This window comes from Coregonus clupeaformis, chromosome 27 (assembly GCF_020615455.1).
Source record: "Coregonus clupeaformis isolate EN_2021a chromosome 27, ASM2061545v1, whole genome shotgun sequence".
NCBI lineage: Eukaryota > Metazoa > Chordata > Actinopteri > Salmoniformes > Salmonidae > Coregonus > Coregonus clupeaformis.
Window position 1 is genome coordinate 50,939,046 of NC_059218.1, and position 22,841 is coordinate 50,961,886.

The 22,841-nt window shown below is 47.1% G+C and overlaps 1 protein-coding gene across 1 annotated transcript in view; it reads right to left on the minus strand.

Annotated features, from left to right (window-relative positions):
- Positions 1-1,079: 1,079 nt before the first annotated feature.
- LOC121554473 (protein Shroom4-like) overlaps positions 1,080-22,841 on the minus strand; it is a 35,257-nt gene continuing 13,495 nt past the window's right edge. The window contains exons 2-3 of the mRNA XM_041868071.1: positions 7,121-7,272; positions 1,080-1,159 (exon numbers count right to left, since the gene is read on the minus strand). Coding sequence (XP_041724005.1) covers positions 1,132-1,159; positions 7,121-7,272 — 180 coding nt within the window. The 3' untranslated portion in view covers positions 1,080-1,131. The remainder of the gene's footprint in view (positions 1,160-7,120; positions 7,273-22,841) is intronic.

Sequence of the window (22,841 nt, forward strand, 5' to 3'; positions counted from 1 at the left end):
AGGATTTTTAATGGTCAAACATTTTGTGTGTGTCTGGTCAGTTTCTCACAGTGGGCAGCAGGGGAGCGACCAAGGGACATTCTTTAACCATCTGCATCACTTCCTGTAACTCCCAACGTTTCCCTTCTTGACTTCCTGGAACATTTCTAGAATATTTTATTTCAGCTCATGAAACCAACACTTTACATGTTGCGTTTATATTTTTGTTCAGTTAAAAGTAGTGCACTAAATAAGGAATAAGGATGAAACCTACAAAGGCATTTCCAGGTCAGAATAACCGAAAAACATCCTACATTCCTTTCCAACACACATGCACACGCAACAAGACACACACACTCATATTTTTTCCCATAATGTCATAGCGTCATTATCTTTTACCAGAATCCCAAATATAGAACAAACCGCAAAGAAAGAAAGAACGAAAGAACGAAAGAACGAAAGAAAGAAAGAAATCTAAAACTAGATCAAAGTAATGCACACACAACAGTAATTTATTCCACTTGTCTTTTAATACTGATGGTAATGAGACTTGGCTATTGGTGAAAGAGACCTTTTCCACTGTAAAAGAACGACTGTGTGTGTGTGTGTGTGTGTGTGTGTGTGACTAACAAATCCTTCCCTTTAGTCATTCTCAAGCTGGCAGTGGATTCTGGCACCAGCATTCTAGAAGGGTTCCAAAAGGGTTCCAAGAACGTTCCAGGAGAGTTCTGTGACCATTAGGCTGGTGCCGTGGCGCCATTGGCAGATACAGGAGGTCAGAGGGTGAATACAGAAAGGGGGCCGGGGATTGGCTGAGGCACAGGCCATTAGCGTCAGTTATCTGTCAATCAAATGAAGTTATATGATGTATATGACATCATTCTGTTCATAATCGTAGTATACTCATGCTAGTAGTATATTATTCCAAGCTATATAACCCCTTGATGGTATGAGGGCCAGATTGGGAATTTAGCCAGGACACCAGGGTTAACACCCCTATTCTTTAGTGACCACAGAGTCAGGACACCTGTTTAATGTCCCATCTGAAAGACTGTACCCTACACAGGGCAATGTCCCCAATCACACACACACACACACACACACACACACACACACACACACAGGATGATAGAGGACAGACTCCTGTCCTCCTCACAGCTTCACAGCTTCCTGTCGAACCCTAAAAAGGTCAAAGGACACTTAGTCTGGGTGTATATCAATTTCCTTAATCTGTACTAGTGTGAAAGTTGTGGAAGTGAATAACCCTATCCTGTGACGTCAAATGAATGTAATGTAAGAAAAGAAGAGAAACCACCCACAACGACACGGTTTCCTCTAGTTTCTACAGCCACAAAGTCAAATTCTACAGCCACAAAGTCAGTTCTATATCGTGGAGCTCCGCCCCATAGGGGAGCTCTGCTCCTATTGATTTACCCACTGCCCTAAGGCAGCAACAGCCTGAGACAAAATTATGCACACACCTGCAGCCAATAGGAGTACAGGTGTCCCTATAAGAGGGGACGCTTCCCCTCAATCAGCCTCCCTTTATCTTCAGCGACTGGACTAGACTGACGAAGCCAAGAAGAGACGAAGAAACGCAGTCGATTTTCCAGTTCATCGACGTCGTCCTAAATGAGCACACCAGGAGATTTTCCACCCCCAAAAGCTATTTTCAGAGCTCAATGCCGCTGTGCCTCCTTGACTGCTGCGGACCCACACAACCTATGTTTCGTGTGTTTGGGTGCACAGCACGCCAAGGATGACGTCAGCGTTCCTCATAAATGCGCCAGCTGCGCCCTCCTTCCTTTGAAGGAGAGGAAGAAGCGGCGCGCATTTTTTAGGGAGGATATTCCCCTAGAGGACGTGCTCTCAGTTCTGGCCTCAGCTTCTGAGGCGTCATCTGGAGACGCTGACTCTGGGGATGACCGGGATGATGGGGACGAGATGGACGTTGCTATGGAACAGTCCAGTCTCAGGACACAGACTTTGAAGACCCCCTTTCCTTTGGAGAGTGAGAGGTCTTATTCTTCCCTGGGCGATGAAGACACGGGCTCTGAGAGGTCAGAAGCCCTGTCTTTCGCAGCGGCCTCTCTGCGCTCAGACTTCCCTGGGCTTATTGAGAGGGCTGCTAGACGGCTAGAAATAGCACTGCCCCCCCATTCCCGCCGAACCGGAAGTGGATATGATGGAGGGCGGCCCGTATTTCAGACCAAAAAGGGTGGCTGAGCCTCTGGCTCCAGCAATGCCCTCATTGGATAGATACGCGGAGGGCTCATGGGAGGCGCCTATGGAGGCGCGTTCGCCGGCCAGGGCGTATCTCCCATTTACCAGAGTGGAGGGAAGGCAACAGGGCCTCACGGAGGGAATCCCCAGGCTGGAGAGCGCCCTAGCGGCGTATCTCATGCCGGGTTCGAGTCCCTGGCCCTCTTCCAAGAAGGCCACTCTGCCAACGCAAAAGGACGGACTCACAGCACGGCTGGTAGAGAAGTCTTTTACGTTGGGAGCCCAGGCTGTAGCAGCAGCCAATAACATTGCCCTCCTAGCGGCCTCTCTGTCCCGTCTAACGACGGGTAAGACTGAGCTCGGCAGGGAGGAAGTGGAAGAGGCGGCCAGGATTTCTGGCGCTATTCTCCACCTGATGCAAGCATCGGCTGTCTGTGCGGGGAGGTCCATGCCACTTCGGTGGCTGTGGAACGACACCTATGGTTGTCATTGACGACTATGAAGGAAGCCGATAGAGCGTCGCTCTTGAACGCCCCCTTGTCTAACGACGGACTCTTCGGAGTAGCCGTTAAGGAAGCGACGGAGCATTTCCCCAAGCTAGATGAGGAGAGGAAACAGCTGGCCAGACACCTGCCATTGGCAGGGAGAGCAGGCCACGTGACGCAGAGGCTGTCGAACCCGACCGCCCCTAGTAGAGCAGGCTCTACTGCGAGGCGGAGGCGGCTTGCACGGCGACAGACGGCGGCTTCGAGCAGCAGGCGAGAGGGCCCCGCCCCCCAGCAGCACCTGAGCCCCCTGTGATACCGCCGGCGAGGGAAGTCATCAGGACGTCGACCTGGCAACCCAAGGGTAGCCAGAAGAGACGACGTACATGACGGGACGTGGGGGAGAAAATAGGAGATGGCGCGGCGACGAGGTTGACTGTTGCCCTTCTGTGAAGGGTGTTGAGGAGGATGTTCTTGCTGTTGTTGCATGTAATAAAGAGTTGGCTCCACCTGACTTTGTTACAAAAAAAGAGCCCTTTTTCCATAATGCATCCGAGAGCATTCGTTTTCCTTCACCCTCTCTCTCTCACCACTCTGAGTGCAGCTCAGCCCACCATGGGTGCGTTGCTGAGCGCACACATAAGGTAGGTATTAAAAAGGTATCAAGGCGCCGCCTTGTGTTACCTCATAGAGACCTCACGTTACAGACTCCTAGGAGTACTGTAGTGAGTGTCTCACATAGCAGACTGCAGTCTCAGCTAAATAATGGCATGTTGACACGACCGCTATTCGGGGATGGAGCGGTCTCAGGCTAACGCCTCAGTCAGTGCAGTTCAGACCCGTGCTGCGTTCACGAAGGGCCAGAATACTACGGTTACGAGTTTAACCAACGTATTGGCGCCCCCGTTTCTCTTAGAACGCGCTGATGTTTCCTCTCCCTCTCTTGGGAGGCCCGCCTTGGGCTGTTCCACCACTTCAGTGCTGGGGAACAGCGGCGGCGAGGGCCGTCAAGGAATACAGGTCTTTCCTACTAAGTGTACCACAGCTTCGCGCTCTTCCGCTTTCTCTGCATTGCTGGGAGTGGCGGCGAAGCTGCATTCTCTCCCACTGGCTAGACCAGGTGTTGGAGAAGGGTTATGCCACCCAATTTCATCCCGTTTAGGGGGGTGGTGGAGACGGTGATGAAAACGCCCCAAAAAGTGGCCGCTCTGGTTTCAGAGATTACGGAACTTTTGGCGAAGGAGGCGGTCACAGTAGTTCCCCAGGAGCAAAGGAACAAAGGACTATTTTCGCCCTACTTCCTGGTGCCCAAAAAGACGGGGGGAATGAGGCCGATATTGGATTTACGCATTCTCAACGAGAGCGTAGCCAAACGGCCCTTCCGAATGCTAACGACAAAACGTCTGCTGGAATGTGTCCAGAAGGGAGACTTTTGTACGAGCATAGACCTAAAGGACGCGTACTTTCATGTGCCGGTGCAGCCGCGTCACAGAAAGTTTCTGCGATTCGCCTTTCAAAGGGTGGCGTACGAGTTCACGAGGATGCCATTCGGGTACGCCCTGGCACCTCGCACATTTTCCAAAGGTGTGGAGGCAGCATAGGAACCGTTGCGTCGTCAGGGAATAAGGCTACTAGCCTACCTAGACGACCTGCTGGTTCTCGCCCCGTCAGCAGAGCTGGCGTTCACTCACACAACACAGACAGTGATTCATCTCACACGTCTGGGGTTCGCTGTGAATTGGAAAAAGAGCGCGCCCTGGCCCAGTCATCAGATTGTCTACCTGGGGATACAGCTAGACACTGTAATGATGAGGGCTCGAATTTCGGACCCTCGAAGGGTAGCCCTGTTGCTAGCCCTGAGAAGGTTTCGTCCGAATCACACGGTAACGGCGCTGTCAGTCATGTCACTCTTGGTTCTCATGTCGTCAGCCCATTTCGTGGTTCCGCTGGGACTCCTGCGCATGCGCAGGATGCAGCGATGGTTCGCCCAACTAGGACTAGACCCAGTTTGGGAACAGTTCGGGAGAGCCAAGGTGGATCTATTCGCATCACGCATTAACGCGCATTGTCCTCTATGGTTCTCTCTGAGGGATCAGGACGAACCGCCACTGAGGAGGGACGCGTTCGCGCACCGACCGTGGCCGAGAGTTCTCCTGTATGCATTCCCACCACTGTCCTGCATTCTCCCACTGTTAGCCAGGGTGAGATCAGGCGGGCTGTCAATAATATTGGTGGCCCCCAATCGCCCAGGGGCTCCATGGTTTGCGGAGATGAGTCAGATGTTGATTGCGCCACCTTGGCCAATTCCACATCGACGTGACGCGTGGTCTCAGGCGGAGGGCTCGATAGGGCGATTGCCCATAATCAGCCAACCACTGAAGGCTTGGCTCCTGAGATGGACAGGCTAGAGCGCCGTGGGTTATCTGATTCAGTAATCAGGACCATACAGGGTTCACGTGCCGGTTCCTCTTCCAGTGTGTATGCCAGTAAATGGAACGTATTTTCACAGTGGTGTGTCACAGAGAATGTAGACCCCATGAACTGTCGGGCTGAGAGTGTTCTCTCTTTCCTGCAGTTTATGTTTGATAAGCAGCGATCGCCCGCCACCATTAAGGTGTTTGCAGCGGCAATTTCAGCTGGTCACGAGGGGTTTGGCAGAGACACTGTCTTCAGCCACCCTCTAGAGAAACTTTTCTTATTAGGAACACGGAGGCTTAGGCCAATGTCTAGAGCCACGCTTCCTCAGTGGGATTTGGCTTTGGTACTCGAAGCGCTCTGTGAGTCGCCGTTCGAGCCATTGAATCAAATACCCCTCAAGATGCTGTCTATGAAGACAGCACTGTTGCTCGCTTTGACTACTGCTAAGCGTGTCAGTGATTTGTGTGCTCTTTCGACGAGACCCGACTGCCCTGCCACTAATGGCGATTTGAGCAGAGCGGTGTTACGTCCTAACCCGGCATTTGTGCCGAAGGTTATTAAGAGTTCATATAGATCACAGACCGTGGAGCTGTGGGCTTTTTCTCCCCCTCCTCATGAGGAGAGGAGAGAGGAAAGGCTCCATCGCCTGTGCCCAGTACGCGCCTTGGCGTGTTACGTTGAGCGCACAGCAGCGATTAGGTCATCGCCTCAGCTGTTTGTGTGTCATGGTGCGGCTGCACTAGGTAGACCACTTTCAAAACAGTGTCTGTCTCATTGGCTTTGTGAAGGCATTGAGACGGCGTATGAGGCAGTGGCGCGACAATTGCCTCAGGGTATAAGAGCCCAATCCACTCGTGGAGTAGCGGCTTCTACTGCCCTTTTCAGAGGAACAGGGGTAGAGGATATCTGTGCAGCGGCATCGTGGTCGTCACAGTCTCCATTTACCCGTTTCTATCTCTTGGATATGTCTTCTAACTCTTTGGCTCGGTCTGTACTCAGCGTGGCTGAGGGGAGGACTTGAGCTAAGAGAGAGGAATGCAGGACTGAGGAGACAGGTCTCTTTCAGGTCCGCTTCTGATAGAAGGACAGATTATAGCATGACTCCTGACTGATAGGTTCAGTACAGTAGAAGGCATGTATTGATCTGCCCACCAGTGAATAACTGGGTTGAGGCGGAATGATTGAGGGATAATAGTAGTAACCTTGGTTACGGTACTATTAGAACGGTCCTGACAATTTTGACGGAATGTGACGTCATCTATCTGCTTGTTCAGATTAGTATGAATCATGTTCTGGGATCTGCCCACTAATCTCTGGGGTTCCATTGATTGAGTGGGGCGGCCTACCGTGTTCACAATGTAGAGTGACACTTTGTGTTATTCCATTAGTGGCCGGAATTGTTGTAACAGGATATTGAGGTACCATCTATCTGCTAGTACAGATTAGTATGGCCCGTATTCTGGTGATCTGCCCACTAGACATTGGTGTTGCCATTGGACTAGGTGGGGCGGGTTTGGACCGATGACGCAGTATATTGTAACTCCAGTTCTATGAGTGGAGCGGAGCCCCATAGGACTTAAGGCCCTGCCGACCCTCTATAGTCTCGCTGAAGATAAAGGGAGGCTGATTGAGGGGAGGCATCCCCTCTTATAGGGACACCTGTACTCCTATTGGCTGCAGGTGTGTGCATAATTTTGTCTCAGGCTGTTGCGCTGCCTTAGGGCAGTGGGTAGACCAATAGGAGCAGAGCTCCCCTATGGGGCGGAGCTCCACTCATAGAACTGGAGTTACACTCCGGTAACTATCGATTCCACAGCCACAAAGTCAGATTCCACAGCCACAAAGTCAAAATGAGCTTTTTAGGGTTAATTTAAGGTTAGGGTTAAACATAAGGTTAAAAGTGTGGTTGAGGTAAAGGTTAGAATTAGGTTAAAAATAAAATACATTGTAGAAATGGCTGGGGTTTATGACTTTGTGGCAATTAGTGACGACTCATTTGGTCTGTCAGTTCCTACCTGCGTACGGTGATCTTCAGTATCCTATAGGATCCCTTGATGAGGATGAGGGCCTCTTGTCGTGAACCATACAGGGCTGATCCATTAATATTCACCAGCTCATCTCCCACCCTCAGCTTCTTACACTGTTCTGCCTTTCCACCCTCTTCTATCTGGAGAGAGAGAGAGAGAGAGAGAGAGAGAGAGAGAGAGAGAGAGAGAGAGAGAGAGAGAGAGAGAGAGAGAGAGAGAGAGAGAGAGAGAGAGAGAGAGAGAGAGAGAGAGAGAGAGAGAGAGAGAGAGAGAGAGAGAGAGAGAGAGAGAGAGAGAGAGAGAGAGAGAGAGAGAGAGAGAGAGAGAGAGAGAGAGAGAGAGAGAGAGAGGAGAGAGAGAGAGAGAGAGAGAGAGAGAGAGAGAGAGAGGGGGGTGGGTTAAAAAAACATGTATTTTACACACACACACACACAGCTGCTTTAGATCAAAAGTCAAACAGAGTCACCCCAAATAAACCAAAGAACATTTAGCCAGATTCTTGGTTGCTTTCAGCAATGACATGTCCTGTGTCTCTTCAGTCCCATGCAAGCCTTCAGTTATTTCATGCTGCATCTGAAATGCACCCTAATAATTATAGTGCACTACTTTTGACCAGGGCCCATAGGTGTACCATTCAGACACAGGCCCAGTCCTTCATTCCAACTGGGTCACACCCCGGCCCAAAACCCCACAACATCTGGAACAGCCCAGTAAGAAACATTCTGACTCCGTCCCAAATGGTACCCTATTCCATACATAGTGCACTACTTTTGACCAGAGCCCTAGAGAAAATAGGGTCCCATTTGGGAAGCAGACTCAGTCATTCGATTCCAGGCTGTATCACAACCGGCCGTGATTGGGAGTCCCATAGGGCGGCGCACAATTGGCCCAGCGTCGTTCCGGGTTTGGCCGGTGTAGGCCGTCATTGTAAATAAGAATTTGTTCTTAACTGACTTGCCTAGTTAAATAAATGTTAAATTAAACATTCTCATCCGGTGGACATTGAAAAGGTTTCCCTCTGGTTTGGTTAGCATTAAGGATGTTAATAAAGGTAATGTTGAATATGTGGTGACTGACTGGGTCAGCATTATGGACACTACATGACCAAAAGTATGTGGACACCTGCTCGTCGAACATCTCATTCCAAAACCGTGGGCATTAATATGGAGTTGGTCCCCCCTTTGCTGCTACAACAGCCTCCACTCTTCTGGGAAGGCTTTCCACTAGATGTTGGAACATTGCTGCGGAGAATTGCTTCCATTCAGCCACCAGAGTATTAGTGAGGTCGGGCACTGATGTTGGGCGATTAGGCCTGGCTTGTAGTCGGCGTTCCAATTCATCCCAAAGGTGTTCGATGGAGTTGAGGTCAGGGCTCTGTGCAGGCCAGTCAAGTTCTTCCACACCAATCTCGACAAACCATTTCTGTATGGACCTTGCTTTGTGCATGGGGCATTGTTATGCTGAAACAGGAAAGGGCCTTCCCCAAACTGTTGCCACAAAGTTGGAAGCACAGAATCATCTAGAATGTAATTGTATGCTGTAGCGTTAAGATGTCCCTTCACTGGAACTAAGGGGCCTAGCCCGAACCATGAAAAACTGCCCCAGACCATTATTCCTCCTCCACCAAACTTTACAGTGGGCACTATGCATTGGGGAAGGTTCTGCTGGCATCCGCCAAACCCAGATTCGTCCGTCGGACTGCCAGATGGTAAAGCGTGATTCATCACTCCAGATAATGCGTTTCCACTGCTCCAGAGTCCGATGGCGGCGAGCTTTACACCACTCCAGCCGACGCTTGGCATTGCACATGGTGGTCTTAGGCTTGTGTGCGGCTGCTCGGCCATGGAAACCCATTTCATGAATCTCCCGACGAACAGTTATTGTGCTGACGTTGCTTCCAGAGGCAGTTTGGAACTCGGTAGTGAGTGTTGCAGCCGAGGACAGACGATTTTTACGCGCTACATGCTTCAGCACTCAGCGGTCCCATTCTGTGAGCTTGTGTGGCTTACCAATTCACGGCAGAGCCGTTGTTGCTCCTAGACGTTTCCACTTCACAATAACAGCACTTGACCGGGGCAACTATAGCAGGGCAGAAATGTTACGAACTGACTTGTTGGGAAGGTGGCATCCTATGACGGTGCCACGTTGAAAGTCTCTGTGCTCTTCAGTAAGGCCATTCTACTGCAAATGTTTGTCTATGGAGATTGCATGGCTGTGTGCTCGATTTTATACACCTGTCAGCAGCGGGTGTGGCTGAAATAGCCGAATCCATTCATTTGAAGGGGTATATATTGTATGTTAATAAGGTCATGTTGGACAGACAGACAGACAGACAGGCAGGCAGGCAGGCAGGCAGGCAGGCAGGGAGACAGACAGACAGAGAGAGAGAGAGACAGACAGGGAGAGACAGACAGACAGGGAGAGACAGACAGACAGGGAGAGACAGACAGACAGACAGAGACAGGCAGGCAGACAGAAGCAGGCAGGCAGGCAGGCAGACAGAAGCAGGCAGGCAGGCAGGCAGACAGACAGAGAGAGAGAGAGACAGACAGAGAGAGAGAGAGACAGACAGAGAGAGAGAGAGCGAGACAAGAGAGGAGGAAAAGACAGAAAGAGACAGATGCAGTAGTTATTATGGCGCCACTCCTCCTCTCTCCTCCTCTTCTTCATCTCCCCTTCCTTCCCTCATCTTTGCCTTCCACCATCACCCCTGCTGGTACAGCAGTCTACAGGCAGGCTGTGCCGGGCAGAAGGAATGAATCTCCCCTCCTCCGTCTCCCCTAGTCTACAGGCTGGGTAAAAGGAATGCATGTTATGGAAATAGTAGAGGAATGATTTTATGGTTGCAATTACACACGCACACAGGACAGTAGTCTTCCCCTGGTATGGAGCCTGGAGTCTGAGGACTAGCCAACACTGCCAACCCAACCTAACTATGCCCAGCCAAACACACTCTTCCTGGATTAACCGTTAACGCTGTTCATTTCCCAACAAGATATCACACAGTTTGACCAATTTGACTTGAGATTCCGACGTTTGTCCACGTTAATTCAGAATGTTAAGTTAAGATTTAAGGTTAAAGGTTAAGGGATAAAACTATTCACTGGAATTGAACATGCGACCCTCTGAGCCGAGGGAAACAGCTTTACATGCACTTACCACTTAACCATGGAATGGCAGCGGTACACAAACACACTCTCTCTCTCCTCACACACACTCTCCCTCTCTCCCCTCACACACTCTCCCTCCCTCTCTCCTCACACACACACTCTCTCTCCTCACACACACACACACTCTCTCTCTCCTCACACACACTCTCCCTCTCTCCCCTCACACACTCTCCCTCCTCACACACTCTCCCTCTCTCCTCACACACACACTCTCTCTCTCCTCACACACACACTCTCCCTCTCTCTCCTCACACACACTCTCCCTCTCTCTCCTCACACACACACTCTCTCTCCTCACACACACACTCTCTCTCCTCACACACACTCTCTCTCTCTCCTCACACACACTCTCCCTCCCTCTCTCTCCTCACACACTCTCTCTCTCCTCACACACACTCACTCTCTCTCCTCACACACACCTCTCTCTCCTCACACACACTCTCTCTCCTCACACACTCTCTCTCTCCTCACACACACTCTCTCTCTCCTCACACACACTCTCTCTCCTCACACACACTCTCTCTCCTCACACACACACTCTCTCTCCTCACACACACACTCTCTCTCCTCACACACACACTCCTCTCTCCTCACACACACACTCTCCTCACACACTCTCTCTCCTCACACACACACTCTCTCTCTCTCCTCACACACACACACACTCTCTCTCTCCTCACACACACACACTCTCTCTCTCTCCTCACACACACACTCTCTCTCTCCCCACACACACACACACTCTCTCTCTCCTCACACACACACACACACTCTCTCTCTCTCCTCACACACACACTCTCTCTCTCCTCACACACACACTCTCTCTCTCTCTCCTCACACTCTCTCTCCTCACACACACACACACACTCTCTCTCTCCTCACACACACACACACACTCTCTCTCTCCTCACACACACACACACACTCTCTCTCTCCTCACACACACACACTCTCTCTCCTCACACACACTCTCTCTCTCCTCACACACACACACACACTCTCTCTCTCTCCTCACACACACACTCTCTCTCTCCTCACACACACACTCTCTCTCTCTCTCCTCACACACTCTCTCTCCTCACACACACACACACACACTCTCTCTCTCCTCACACACACACACACTCTCTCTCTCCTCACACACACACACACACACACACTCTCTCTCTCCTCACACACACACTCTCTCTCCTCACACACACTCTCTCTCTCCTCACACACACACACTCTCTCTCCTCACACACACACACACACACACACAGTAACAAACAAGCACCGATCTATAAACAAAGCCAACAGCTGAACAAACCTACAGTACCAGTCAAAAAGTTTGGACACACCTACTCATTCCAGGGTTTTTCTTTTTCTTAATTTTTACTATTTTCTACATTGTCGAATAATAGTGAAGACATCAAAACTATGAAATAACACATATGGAATCATGTAGTAGCCAAAAAAGTGTTAAACAAATCAAAATATATTTTATATTTGAGATTCTTCAAATAGCCACCCTTTGCCTTGATGACAGCTTTGCACACTCTTGGCATTCTTTCAACCAGCTTAACCTGGAATGCTTTTCCAACAGTCTTTAAGGAGTTCCCACATATGCTGAGCACTTGTTGGCTGCTTTTCCTTCACTCTGCGGTCCGACTCATCCCAAACCATCTCAATTGAGTGGAGGTCAGGTGATTGTGGAGGCCAGGTCATCTGATGCAGCACTCCATCACTCTCCTTCTTGGTAAAATAGCCCTTACACAGCCTGGAGGTGTGTTGGGTCATTATCCTGTTGAAAAACAAATGATAGTCCCACTAAGCCCAAACCAGATGGGATGGCATATCGCTGCAGAATGCTGTGGTAGCCATGCTGGTTAAGTGTGCCTTGAATTCTAAATAAATCACAGACAGTGTTACCAGCAAATCACCCCCACACCATAACACCTCCTCCTCCATGCTTCACGGTGGGAAATACACATGCAGAGATCATCCGTTCACCCACACCGCGTCTCACAAAAACATGGCGGTTGGAACCAAAAATCTCCAATTTGGATTCCAGACCAAAGGACACATTTCCACCGGTCTAATGTCCATTGCTCATGTTTCTTGGCCTAAGCAAGTCTCTTCTTCTTATTGGTGTCCTTTAGTAGTGGTTTCTTTGCAGCAATTCGACCATGAAGGCTTGATTCACACAGTCGCCTCTGAACAGTTGATGTTGAGATGTTTCTGTGACTTGAACTCTGTGAAGCATTTATTTGGGCTGCAATTTCTGAGGCTGGTAGCTCTAATGAACGTATCCTCTGCAGCAGAGGTAACTCTGGGTCTTCCATTCCTGTGGCGGTCCTCATGAGAGCCAGTTTCATCATAGCGCTTGATGGTTTTTGCGACTGCACTTGAATAAAGTTTCAAAGTTCTTGAAATGTTCCGTATTGACTGACCTTCATATCTTAAAGTAATGGACTGTTGTTTCTCTTTGCTTAGTTGAGCTGTTCTTGCCATAATATGGACTTGGTCTTTTACCAAATAGGGCTATCTTCTGTATACCCCCCTACCTTGTCACAACACAACTGATTGGCTCAAACGCATTAAGAAGGAAATACATTTCACAAATTAACTTTTAACAAGGCACACCTGTTAATTGAAATGGATTCCAGGTGACTACCTCATGAAGCTGGTTGAGAGAATGCCAAGAGTGTGCAAAGCTGTCATCAAGGCAAAGGGTGGCTATTTGAAGAATCTCAAATGTAAAATATATTTGATTAAAGTGACCAGTGTTCCATGTCCTCTAACTTTTTTGGTTACTACATTGATTATGTGTTATTACATAGTTTATGTCTTCACTATTATTTTACAATGTAAAACATTTTTAAAATAAAGAAAAAGGTTTGTCCAAACTTTCGACTGGTACTGTATATTACTCTCGATGTTTGTTTGTAGGTGAAGTACACACTGTCTACCACAGGTATTGCATAGGTTGGTTAAGTTTAACATCATTCGTTGACACTGGAGTAATTAAAGTGCAATACCTCTTGTGGGATGACATTTACAGTGGCTTGCGAAAGTATTCACCCCCCTTGGCATTTTTCCTATTTTGTTGCCTTACAACCTGGAATTAAAATTTATTTTTGGGGGGTTTGTATCATTTGATTTACACAACAGGCCTACCACTTTGAAGATGCAAAATATTTGTTATTGTGAAACCAACAAGAAATAAGACAAAAAAAAACAGAAAACTTGAGCGTGCATAACTATTCACCCCCCGGTGTACAGCAATCTTTAAGTCATACCACAGATTCTCAATTGGATTGAGGTCTGGGCTTTGACTAGGCCATTCCAAGACATTTTAAATGTTTCCCATTAAACCACTTGAGTGTTAATTTAGCAGTATGCTTAGGGTCATTGTCCTGCTGGAAGGTGAACCTCCGACCCAGTCTCAAATCTCTGGAAGACTGAAACAGGTTTCCCTCTGGAATTTCTCTGTATTTAGCGGCATCAATTCTGACCAGTTTCCCAATCCCTGCTGATGAAAAACATCCCACAGCATGATGCTGTCACCACCATGCTTCACTGTGGGGATGGTGTTCTCGGAGTGATGAGAGGTGTTGGGTTTGCGCCAGACATAGCGTTTTCCTTGAAGGCCAGAAAGCTCAATTCTAGTCTCATCTGACCAGAGTACCTTCTTTCATATGCTTAGGAGTCTCCCACATGCCTTTTGGCGAACCCCAAACGTGTTTGCTAATTTTTTTCTTTAAGCAATGTCTTTTTTCTGGCTACTCTTCCGTAAAGCCCAGCTCTGTGGAGTGTACGGCTTAAAGTGGTCCTATGGACAGATACTCCAATCTCTGCTGTGGAGCTTTGCAGCTCCTTCAGGGTTATCTTTGGTCTCTTTGTTGCCTCTCTGATTAATGCCCTCCTTGCCTGGTCCGTGGGTTTTGGTGGTCAGCCCTCTCTTGGCAGGATTGTTGTGGTGCCATATTCTTTCCATTTTTTAATAATGGATTTAATTGTGCTCCGTGGGATATTTTTTTATAACCCAACCCTGATATGTACTTCTCCACAACTTTGTCCCTGACCTGTTTGGAGAGCTCCTTGGTCTTCATGGTGCCGCTTGCTTGGTGGTGCCCCTTGCTTAGTGGTGTTGCAGACTCTTGGGCCTTTCAGAACAGGTGTATATATACTGAGATCATGTGACAGATCATGTGACACTTAGATTGCACACAGGTTGACTTTATTTAACAAATTATGTGACTTCTGAAGGTAATTGGTTGCACCAGATCTTATTTAGGGGCTTCATAGCAAAGGGGGTGAATACATATGCACGCACCACTTTTCCGTTATTTATTTTTTAGAATTCACTTCACCAATTTGGACTATTTTGTGTATGTCCATTACATGACATCCAAATAAAAATCCATTTAAATTATAGGTTGTAACGCAACAAAATAGGAAAAACGCCAAGGGGGATGAATACTTTTGCAAGGCACTGTACTGTGTGTGCATGTGTGTGTGCGTGATTGTGTATGTGTGTGCGTAAGTATGATTGTGTGCGTGTGTGTGTGTGTAGAGGGCAGTGCCATGGTGACAGATGCCCATGCAGGGTGAGGTCATGCCAGGCTGAGGAGGAGAGAAGAATGCCCTCTCTGTGTCAAACACACACGGTCCCCATCGGTTCGCAGGCTATGAGGTCACCCATCAACACTCTATTAATAAACGTGTGTCTGTGTGTGTGTGTGAGAATAATTAACAGTAGACAGAGCATGCAGCCCAGACTGTCTGTATGTGTGAACACCACGTGTCTCTGTCCCAGTATGCAGTCTTTTCCATTTAGGTTGAGGTGACGACTAGGCTATATATATGTTCTCTGAAAGCCACATTATAGACCAGTGGTTTTGAAAACCTCTCCTCAGGGACCACCAGACGTTTCACCATGTTGTTGTAGCCCTGAACTAACTCACCTGATTCAACTAGTCAAGGGCTTGAAGATTAGTTGACAAGTTGAATCAGGCGCTAGCTGTGGAATAGTTCAAATACATGGAACGACTGGGGGTCACCGAGGGGAGGTTTCTGGGGGTCACCGAGGAGGAGTTTCTGGGGGTCACCAAGGGGAGATTTCTGGGGGGAGGTTTCTGGGGGGTGTCACCGAGGGGAGGTTTCTAGGGGTCACCGAGGGGAGGTTTCTAGGGGTCACCGAGGGGAGGTTTCTAGGGGTCACCGAGGGGAGGTTTCTAGGGGTCACCGAGGGGAGGTTTCTAGGGGTCACCGAGGGGAGGTTTGAGAACCACTGCTTGGCCTAGAGACAATGAGACTGATTTAGTTCCCAGGTTAACAGGTTTTGGAAGTCCAGGTCGGAAAACTGGACAACAACCGGAAGCATGGAGGTCGGAATTGGAAAAGTGTGGCACTCAGCAGATGAGAGGAGTTGAGCCCACGCTGAGGAACACACACACGCCTTTATTTTTGTAGCCAAGATGTTTCCACAGAAAGGTGTGTCACCGCTACCCTCAACTTCTCCTTCCTCATGGAACATTGTGATCATGAGTGTGTGTGTGTGTGTGTGTGTGTGTGCCCCCACGCACGTGTGTGTGTGTGTGTGTGTGTGTGTGTGTTATAAATCATCCTAAACAGCAACAATCACTAGGCTTATTTTTTCCCTAGCAACAGTATATTCTCATAGCAACAGTCTATTCCATAGCCAAGCTAAAAGTGTTTAAATAGTCAGTTTGAGTGTAATTTAACGTCACCTAAACAGAGCTAAATGAGACAGAAAAGAAACAGACAGAACTCAACTCTGGCGTCTACAAGTCTGTTAGCATTCAATCAGTCTGACTGTCTTCATGATTCAGACATGGTTTGACCTGACTGTCTTCATGATCCAGACATGGTTTGACCTGACTGTCTTCATGATCCAGACATGGTTTGACCTGACTGTCTTCATAGTTTGACCTGACTGCCTTCATGGTTTGACCTGACTGCCTTCATGGTTTGACCTGACTGCCTTCATAGTTTGACCTGACTGTCTTCATGGTTTGACCTGACTGTCTTCATGGTTTGACCTGACTGTCTTCATGATCCAGACATAGTTTGACCTGACTGTCTTCATGATCCAGACATGGTTTGACCTGACTGTCTTCATGGTTTGACCTGACTGTCTTCATGATCCAGACATAGTTTGACCTGACTGTCTTCATGGTCCAGACATGGTTTGACCTGACTGTCTTCATGGTTTGACCTGACTGTCTTCATGGTTTGACCTGACTGTCTTCATGATCCAGACATGGTTTGACCTGACTGTCTTCATGGTTTGACCTGACTGTCTTCATGGTTTGACCTGACTGTCTTCATGGTTTGACCTGACTGTCTTCATGGTTTGACCTGACTGTCTTCATGATCCAGACATGGTTTGACCTGACTGTCTTCATGGTTTGACCTGACTGTCTTCATGGTTTGACCTGACTGTCTTCATGGTTTGACCTGACTGTCTTCATGATCCAGACATGGTTTGACCTGACTGTCTTCATGGTTTGACCTGACTGTCTTCATGATCCAGACATGGTTTGACCTGACTGTCTTCATGGTTTGACCTGACTGTCTTCATGATCCAGACATAGTTTGACCTGACTGTCTTCATGGTCCAGACATGGTTTGACCTGACTGTCTTCATGGTTTGACCTGACTGTCTTCATGGTTTGACCTGACTGTCTTCATGATCCAGACATGGTTTGACCTGACTGTCTTCATGATCCAGACATGGTTTGACCTGACTGTCTTCATGGTTTGACCTGACTGTCTTCATGATCCAGACATAGTTTGACCTGACTGTCTTCATGGTCCAGACATGGTTTGACCTGACTGTCTTCATGGTTTGACCTGACTGTCTTCATGGTTTGACCTGACTGTCTTCATGATCCAGACATGGTTTGACCTGACTGTCTTCATGGTTTGACCTGACTGTCTTCATGGTTTGACCTGACTGTCTTCATGGTTTGACCTGACTGTCTTCATGGTTTGACCTGACTGTCTTCATGATCCAGACATGGTTTGACCTGACTGTCTTCATGGTTTGACCTGACTGTCTTCATGGTTTGACCTGACTGTCTTCATGGTTTGACCTGACTGTCTTCATGATCCAGACATGGTTTGACCTGACTGTCTTCATGGTTTGACCTGACTGTCTTCATGATCCAGACATGGTTTGACCTGACTGTCTTCATGGTTTGACCTGACTGTCTTCATGATCCAGACATAGTTTGACCTGACTGTCTTCATGGTCCAGACATGGTTTGACCTGACTGTCTTCATGGTTTGACCTGACTGTCTTCATGGTTTGACCTGACTGTCTTCATGATCCAGACATGGTTTGACCTGACTGTCTTCATGGTTTGACCTGACTGTCTTCATGGTTTGACCTGACTGTCTTCATGGTTTGACCTGACTGTCTTCATGGTTTGACCTGACTGTCTTCATGATCCAGACATGGTTTGACCTGACTGTCTTCATGGTTTGACCTGACTGTCTTCATGGTTTGACCTGACTGTCTTCATGGTTTGACCTGACTGTCTTCATGGTTTGACCTGACTGTCTTCATGATCCAGACATGGTTTGACCTGACTGTCTTCATGGTTTGACCTGACTGCCTTCATGATCCAGACATAGTTTGACCTGACTGTCTTCATGATCCAGACATGGTTTGACCTGACTGTCTTCATGGTTTGACCTGACTGTCTTCATGATCCAGACATAGTTTGACCTGACTGTCTTCATGGTCCAGACATGGTTTGACCTGACTGTCTTCATGGTTTGACCTGACTGTCTTCATGGTTTGACCTGACTGTCTTCATGGTTTGACCTGACTGTCTTCATGGTTTGACCTGACTGTCTTCATGATCCAGACATGGTTTGACCTGACTGTCTTCATGGTTTGACCTGACTGTCTTCATGGTTTGACCTGACTGTCTTCATGGTTTGACCTGACTGTCTTCATGGTTTGACCTGACTGTCTTCATGGTTTGACCTGACTGTCTTCATGATCCAGACATGGTTTGACCTGACTGTCTTCATGGTTTGACCTGACTGTCTTCATGGTTTGACCTGACTGTCTTCATGGTTTGACCTGACTGTCTTCATGGTTTGACCTGACTGTCTTCATGATCCAGACATGGTTTGACCTGACTGTCTTCATGGTTTGACCTGACTGTCTTCATGATCCAGACATGGTTTGACCTGACTGTCTTCATGGTTTGACCTGACTGTCTTCATGATCCAGACATAGTTTGACCTGACTGTCTTCATGGTCCAGACATGGTTTGACCTGACTGTCTTCATGGTTTGACCTGACTGTCTTCATGGTTTGACCTGACTGTCTTCATGGTTTGACCTGACTGTCTTCATGGTTTGACCTGACTGTCTTCATGATCCAGACATGGTTTGACCTGACTGTCTTCATGGTTTGACCTGACTGTCTTCATGGTTTGACCTGACTGTCTTCATGGTTTGACCTGACTGTCTTCATGGTTTGACCTGACTGTCTTCATGGTTTGACCTGACTGTCTTCATGGTTTGACCTGACTGTCTTCATGATCCAGACATGGTTTGACCTGACTGTCTTCATGGTTTGACCTGACTGTCTTCATGGTTTGACCTGACTGTCTTCATGGTTTGACCTGACTGTCTTCATGATCCAGACATGGTTTGACCTGACTGTCTTCATAGTTTGACCTGACTGTTTTCATGACCCAGACATGGTTTAACTCTACTCAGAGTTTTCCCAGGTGTGTGTTGGAACGTTTCACTTTGCACTTTACCCCACTACCACACACCCATCTCTCTCTCTCTCTCTCTCTCTCTCTCTCACACACACACTCTTCCCCATGGCCTGCTCCTCAACCTCTGACCTCCAGTCTCAAAGTAAAACAGTAAAAATAAAGAAAAACCCTTGAATGAGTAGGTGTGGTATGTATGTATGTATGTATGTATGTATGTATGTATGTATGTATATACATACATATATACATACAGTGAGGGAAAAAAGTATTTGATCCCCTGCTGATTTTGTACGTTTGCCCACTGACAAAGAAATTATCAGTCTATAATTTTAATGGTAGGTTTATTTGAACAGTGAGAGACAGAATAACAACAACAAAATCCAGAAAAACGCATGTCAAAAATGTTATAAATTGATTTGCAATCAGAAAGATTTCTGGCTTCCAGGTGTCTTTTATACAGGTAACGAGCTCAGATTAGGAGCACACTCTTAAAGGGAGTGCTCCTAATCTCAGCTTGTTACCTGTATAAAAGACACCTGTCCACAGAAGCAATCAATCAATCAGATTCCAAACTCTCCACCATGGCCAAGACCAAAGAGCTCTCCAAGGATGTCAGGGACAATATTGTAGACCTACACAAGGCTGGAATGGGCTACAAGACCATCGCCAAGCAGCTTGGTGAGAAGGTGACAACAGTTGGTGCGATTATTCGCAAATGGAAGAAACACAAAAGAACTGTCAATCTCCCTCGGCCTGGGGCTCCAAGCAAGATCTCACCTCGTGGAGTTGCAATGATCATGAGAACGGTGAGAAATCAGCCCAGAACTACACGGGAGGATCTTGTCAATGATCTCAAGGCAGCTGGGACCATAGTCACCAAGAAAACAATTGGTAACACACTACGCCGTGAAGGACTGAAATCCTGCAGCGCCCGCAAGGTCCCCCTGCTCAAGAAAGCACATATACATGCCCGTCTGAAGTTTGCCAATGAACATCTGAATGATTCAGAGAACTGGGTGAAAGTGTTGTGGTCAGATGAGACCAAAATCGAGCTCTTTGGCATCAACTCAACTCGCCATGTTTGGAGGAGGAGGAATGCTGCCTATGACCCCAAGAACACCATCCCCACCGTCAAACATGGAGGTGGAAACATTATGCTTTGGGGGTGTTTTTCTGCTAAGGGGACATGACAACTTCACTGCATCAAAGGGACGATGGACGGGGCCATGTACCGTCAAATCTTGGGTGAGATCCTCCTTCCCTCAGCCAGCGCATTGAAAATGGGTCGTGGATGGGTATTCCAGCATGACAATGACCCAAAACACACGGCCAAGGCAACAAAGGAGTGGCTCAAGAAGAAGCACATTAAGGTCCTGGAGTGGCCTAGCCAGTCTCCAGACCTTAATCCCATAGAAAATCTGTGGAGTGAGCTGAAGGTTCGAGTTGCCAAACGTCAGCCTCGAAACCTTAATGACTTGGAGAAGATCTGCATAGAGGAGTGGGACAAAATCCCTCCTGAGATGTGTGCAAACCTGGTGGCCAACTACAAGAAACGTCTGAACTCTGTGATTGCCAACAAGGGTTTTGCCACCAAGTACTAAGTCATGTTTTGCAGAGGGGTCAAATATTTATTTCCCTCATTAAAATGCAAATCAATTTATAACTTTTTTACATGCGTTTTTCTGGATTTTTTTGTTGTTATTCTGTCTCTCACTGTTCAAATAAACCTACCATTAAAATTATAGACTGATCATTTCTTTGTCAGTGGGCAAATGTACAAAATCAGCAGGGGATCAAATACTTTTTTCCCTCACTGTATATATATATATGTATGTACACTGTATGTTGCATGAATTCACAATGGAAATACAATTTCAGACATTTTCAACATATATTTTGCTCTGCAAGCACTGAGAGGGTATTCTCCGCTGCTGGCCTGCTCTCCAGGCACCATCACATGAGCCTGAAGCCACAGACTCTGTCCAAACTCTAAAAGTGAATTCAAGACTGAGCCTAATAAGGCATTTTTCATTTCATTTTTATTTCATTCTAAGTAAGTCACAGCCTATATGCGCAATTTATAGATTATAATGATTTAATACAACTAAATGTTGTTTAAATGCTGAGCGCTTAATGTCCCTGGACTCCCTACCAGCCTAGTGTGTCGCACTCACAAATGTTTCACAATGCATTTCTTTGTAGAGTATAACCTTGACATAATAGAGCCTAAATAATTCATTTTCGTTCCTTCTTAGGCTCCCTGTCTGGCTCCTGACCTATTTAAAGTGTTTATATGCTGTTTAATACGACATGTAGCCTATTTGAAATGATGAGCACTTCTTACAGTCACCTTTTCATGTTGTTTATTAAAGTTATGTTCATTCAAATCTTATGGTTTGGTTTCAATACTTCAAAACCAAATGGTAGGTCAAGGTAGTTGCAAAAATAGATGGGTGTTGGTTAATTAGTGATTTTAATGAATGGAGCGAATTTGTGAGTGTTGGAAAGGACATGGAGTGCCTGTGCGCAAGTCGCTCTGTGAGAGATGAGCTGGATTTCCAACCGCTCAACTCTGCATGTTGGTCACTCAAGATGCTCTGACACATGGTCACTCAACATGCTCTGACACATGGTCACTCAACATGCTATGACACATGGTCACTCAACATGCTCTGACACATGGTCATGGCTGTGTGTAAATTTACACACACACACTCAAGAAAAACTTCATATTTAAAATCATGAAAATGATCGGAGAGGTTGAGGAAGTTCAGGAGTAAAAACAAACAAAATAGAAAAACTGTAAAATTGACTGTGTCCATAAAATGTACAGTTGAAGTCGGAAGTTTACATAGTTGGAGTCATTAAAACTCATTTTTCAACCACTCCACAAATTTCTTGTTAACAAACTATAGTTTTGGCAAGTCGGTTAGGACATCTACTTTGTGCATGACACAAGTAATTTTTCCAACAATTGTTTACAGACAGATTATTTCACTTATAATTCACTGTATCAAAATTCCAGTGGGTCAGAAGTTAACTGTTCCATATAATTATTGAAAAATTGACTGTGTCCATAAAATGTAGATAGTAAGTATAAGCTGGAAGTAGAGGCCTAAGCATTGTTGTTCACTAGTTTCCTCCAAGTAGGGAAAGGGTGGTGGGGTTGGAAAGTAATAAAGGGGAATATACAGTGGCTGCCGATTTTGCAGGTTTTCCTACTTACAAAGCATGTAGAGGTCTGTAATTTTTATCATAGGTACACTTCAACTGTGAGAGACGGAATCTAAAACAAAAATCCAGAAAATCACATTGTATGATTTTGAAGTAATTAATTTGCATTTTATTGCATGACATAAGTATTTGATACATCAGAAAAGCAGAACTTAATATTTGGTACAGAAACCTTTGTTTGCAATTACAGAGATCATACGTTTCCTGTAGGTCTTGACCAGATTTGCACACACTGCAGCAGGGATTTTGGCCCACTCCTCCATACAGACCTTCTCCAGATGCTTCAGGTTTCGGGGCTGTCGCTGGGCAATACGGACTTTCAGCTCCCTCCAAAGATTTTCTATTGGGTTCAGGTCTGGAGACTGGCTAGGCCACTCCAGGACCTTGAGATGCTTCTTATGGAGCCACTCCTTAGTTGCCCTGGCTGTGTGTTTCGGGTCGTTGTCATGCTGGAAGACCCAGCCACGACCCATCTTCAATGCTCTTACTGAGGGAAGGAGGTTGTTGGCCAAGATCTCGCGATACATGGCCCCATCCATCCTCCCCTCA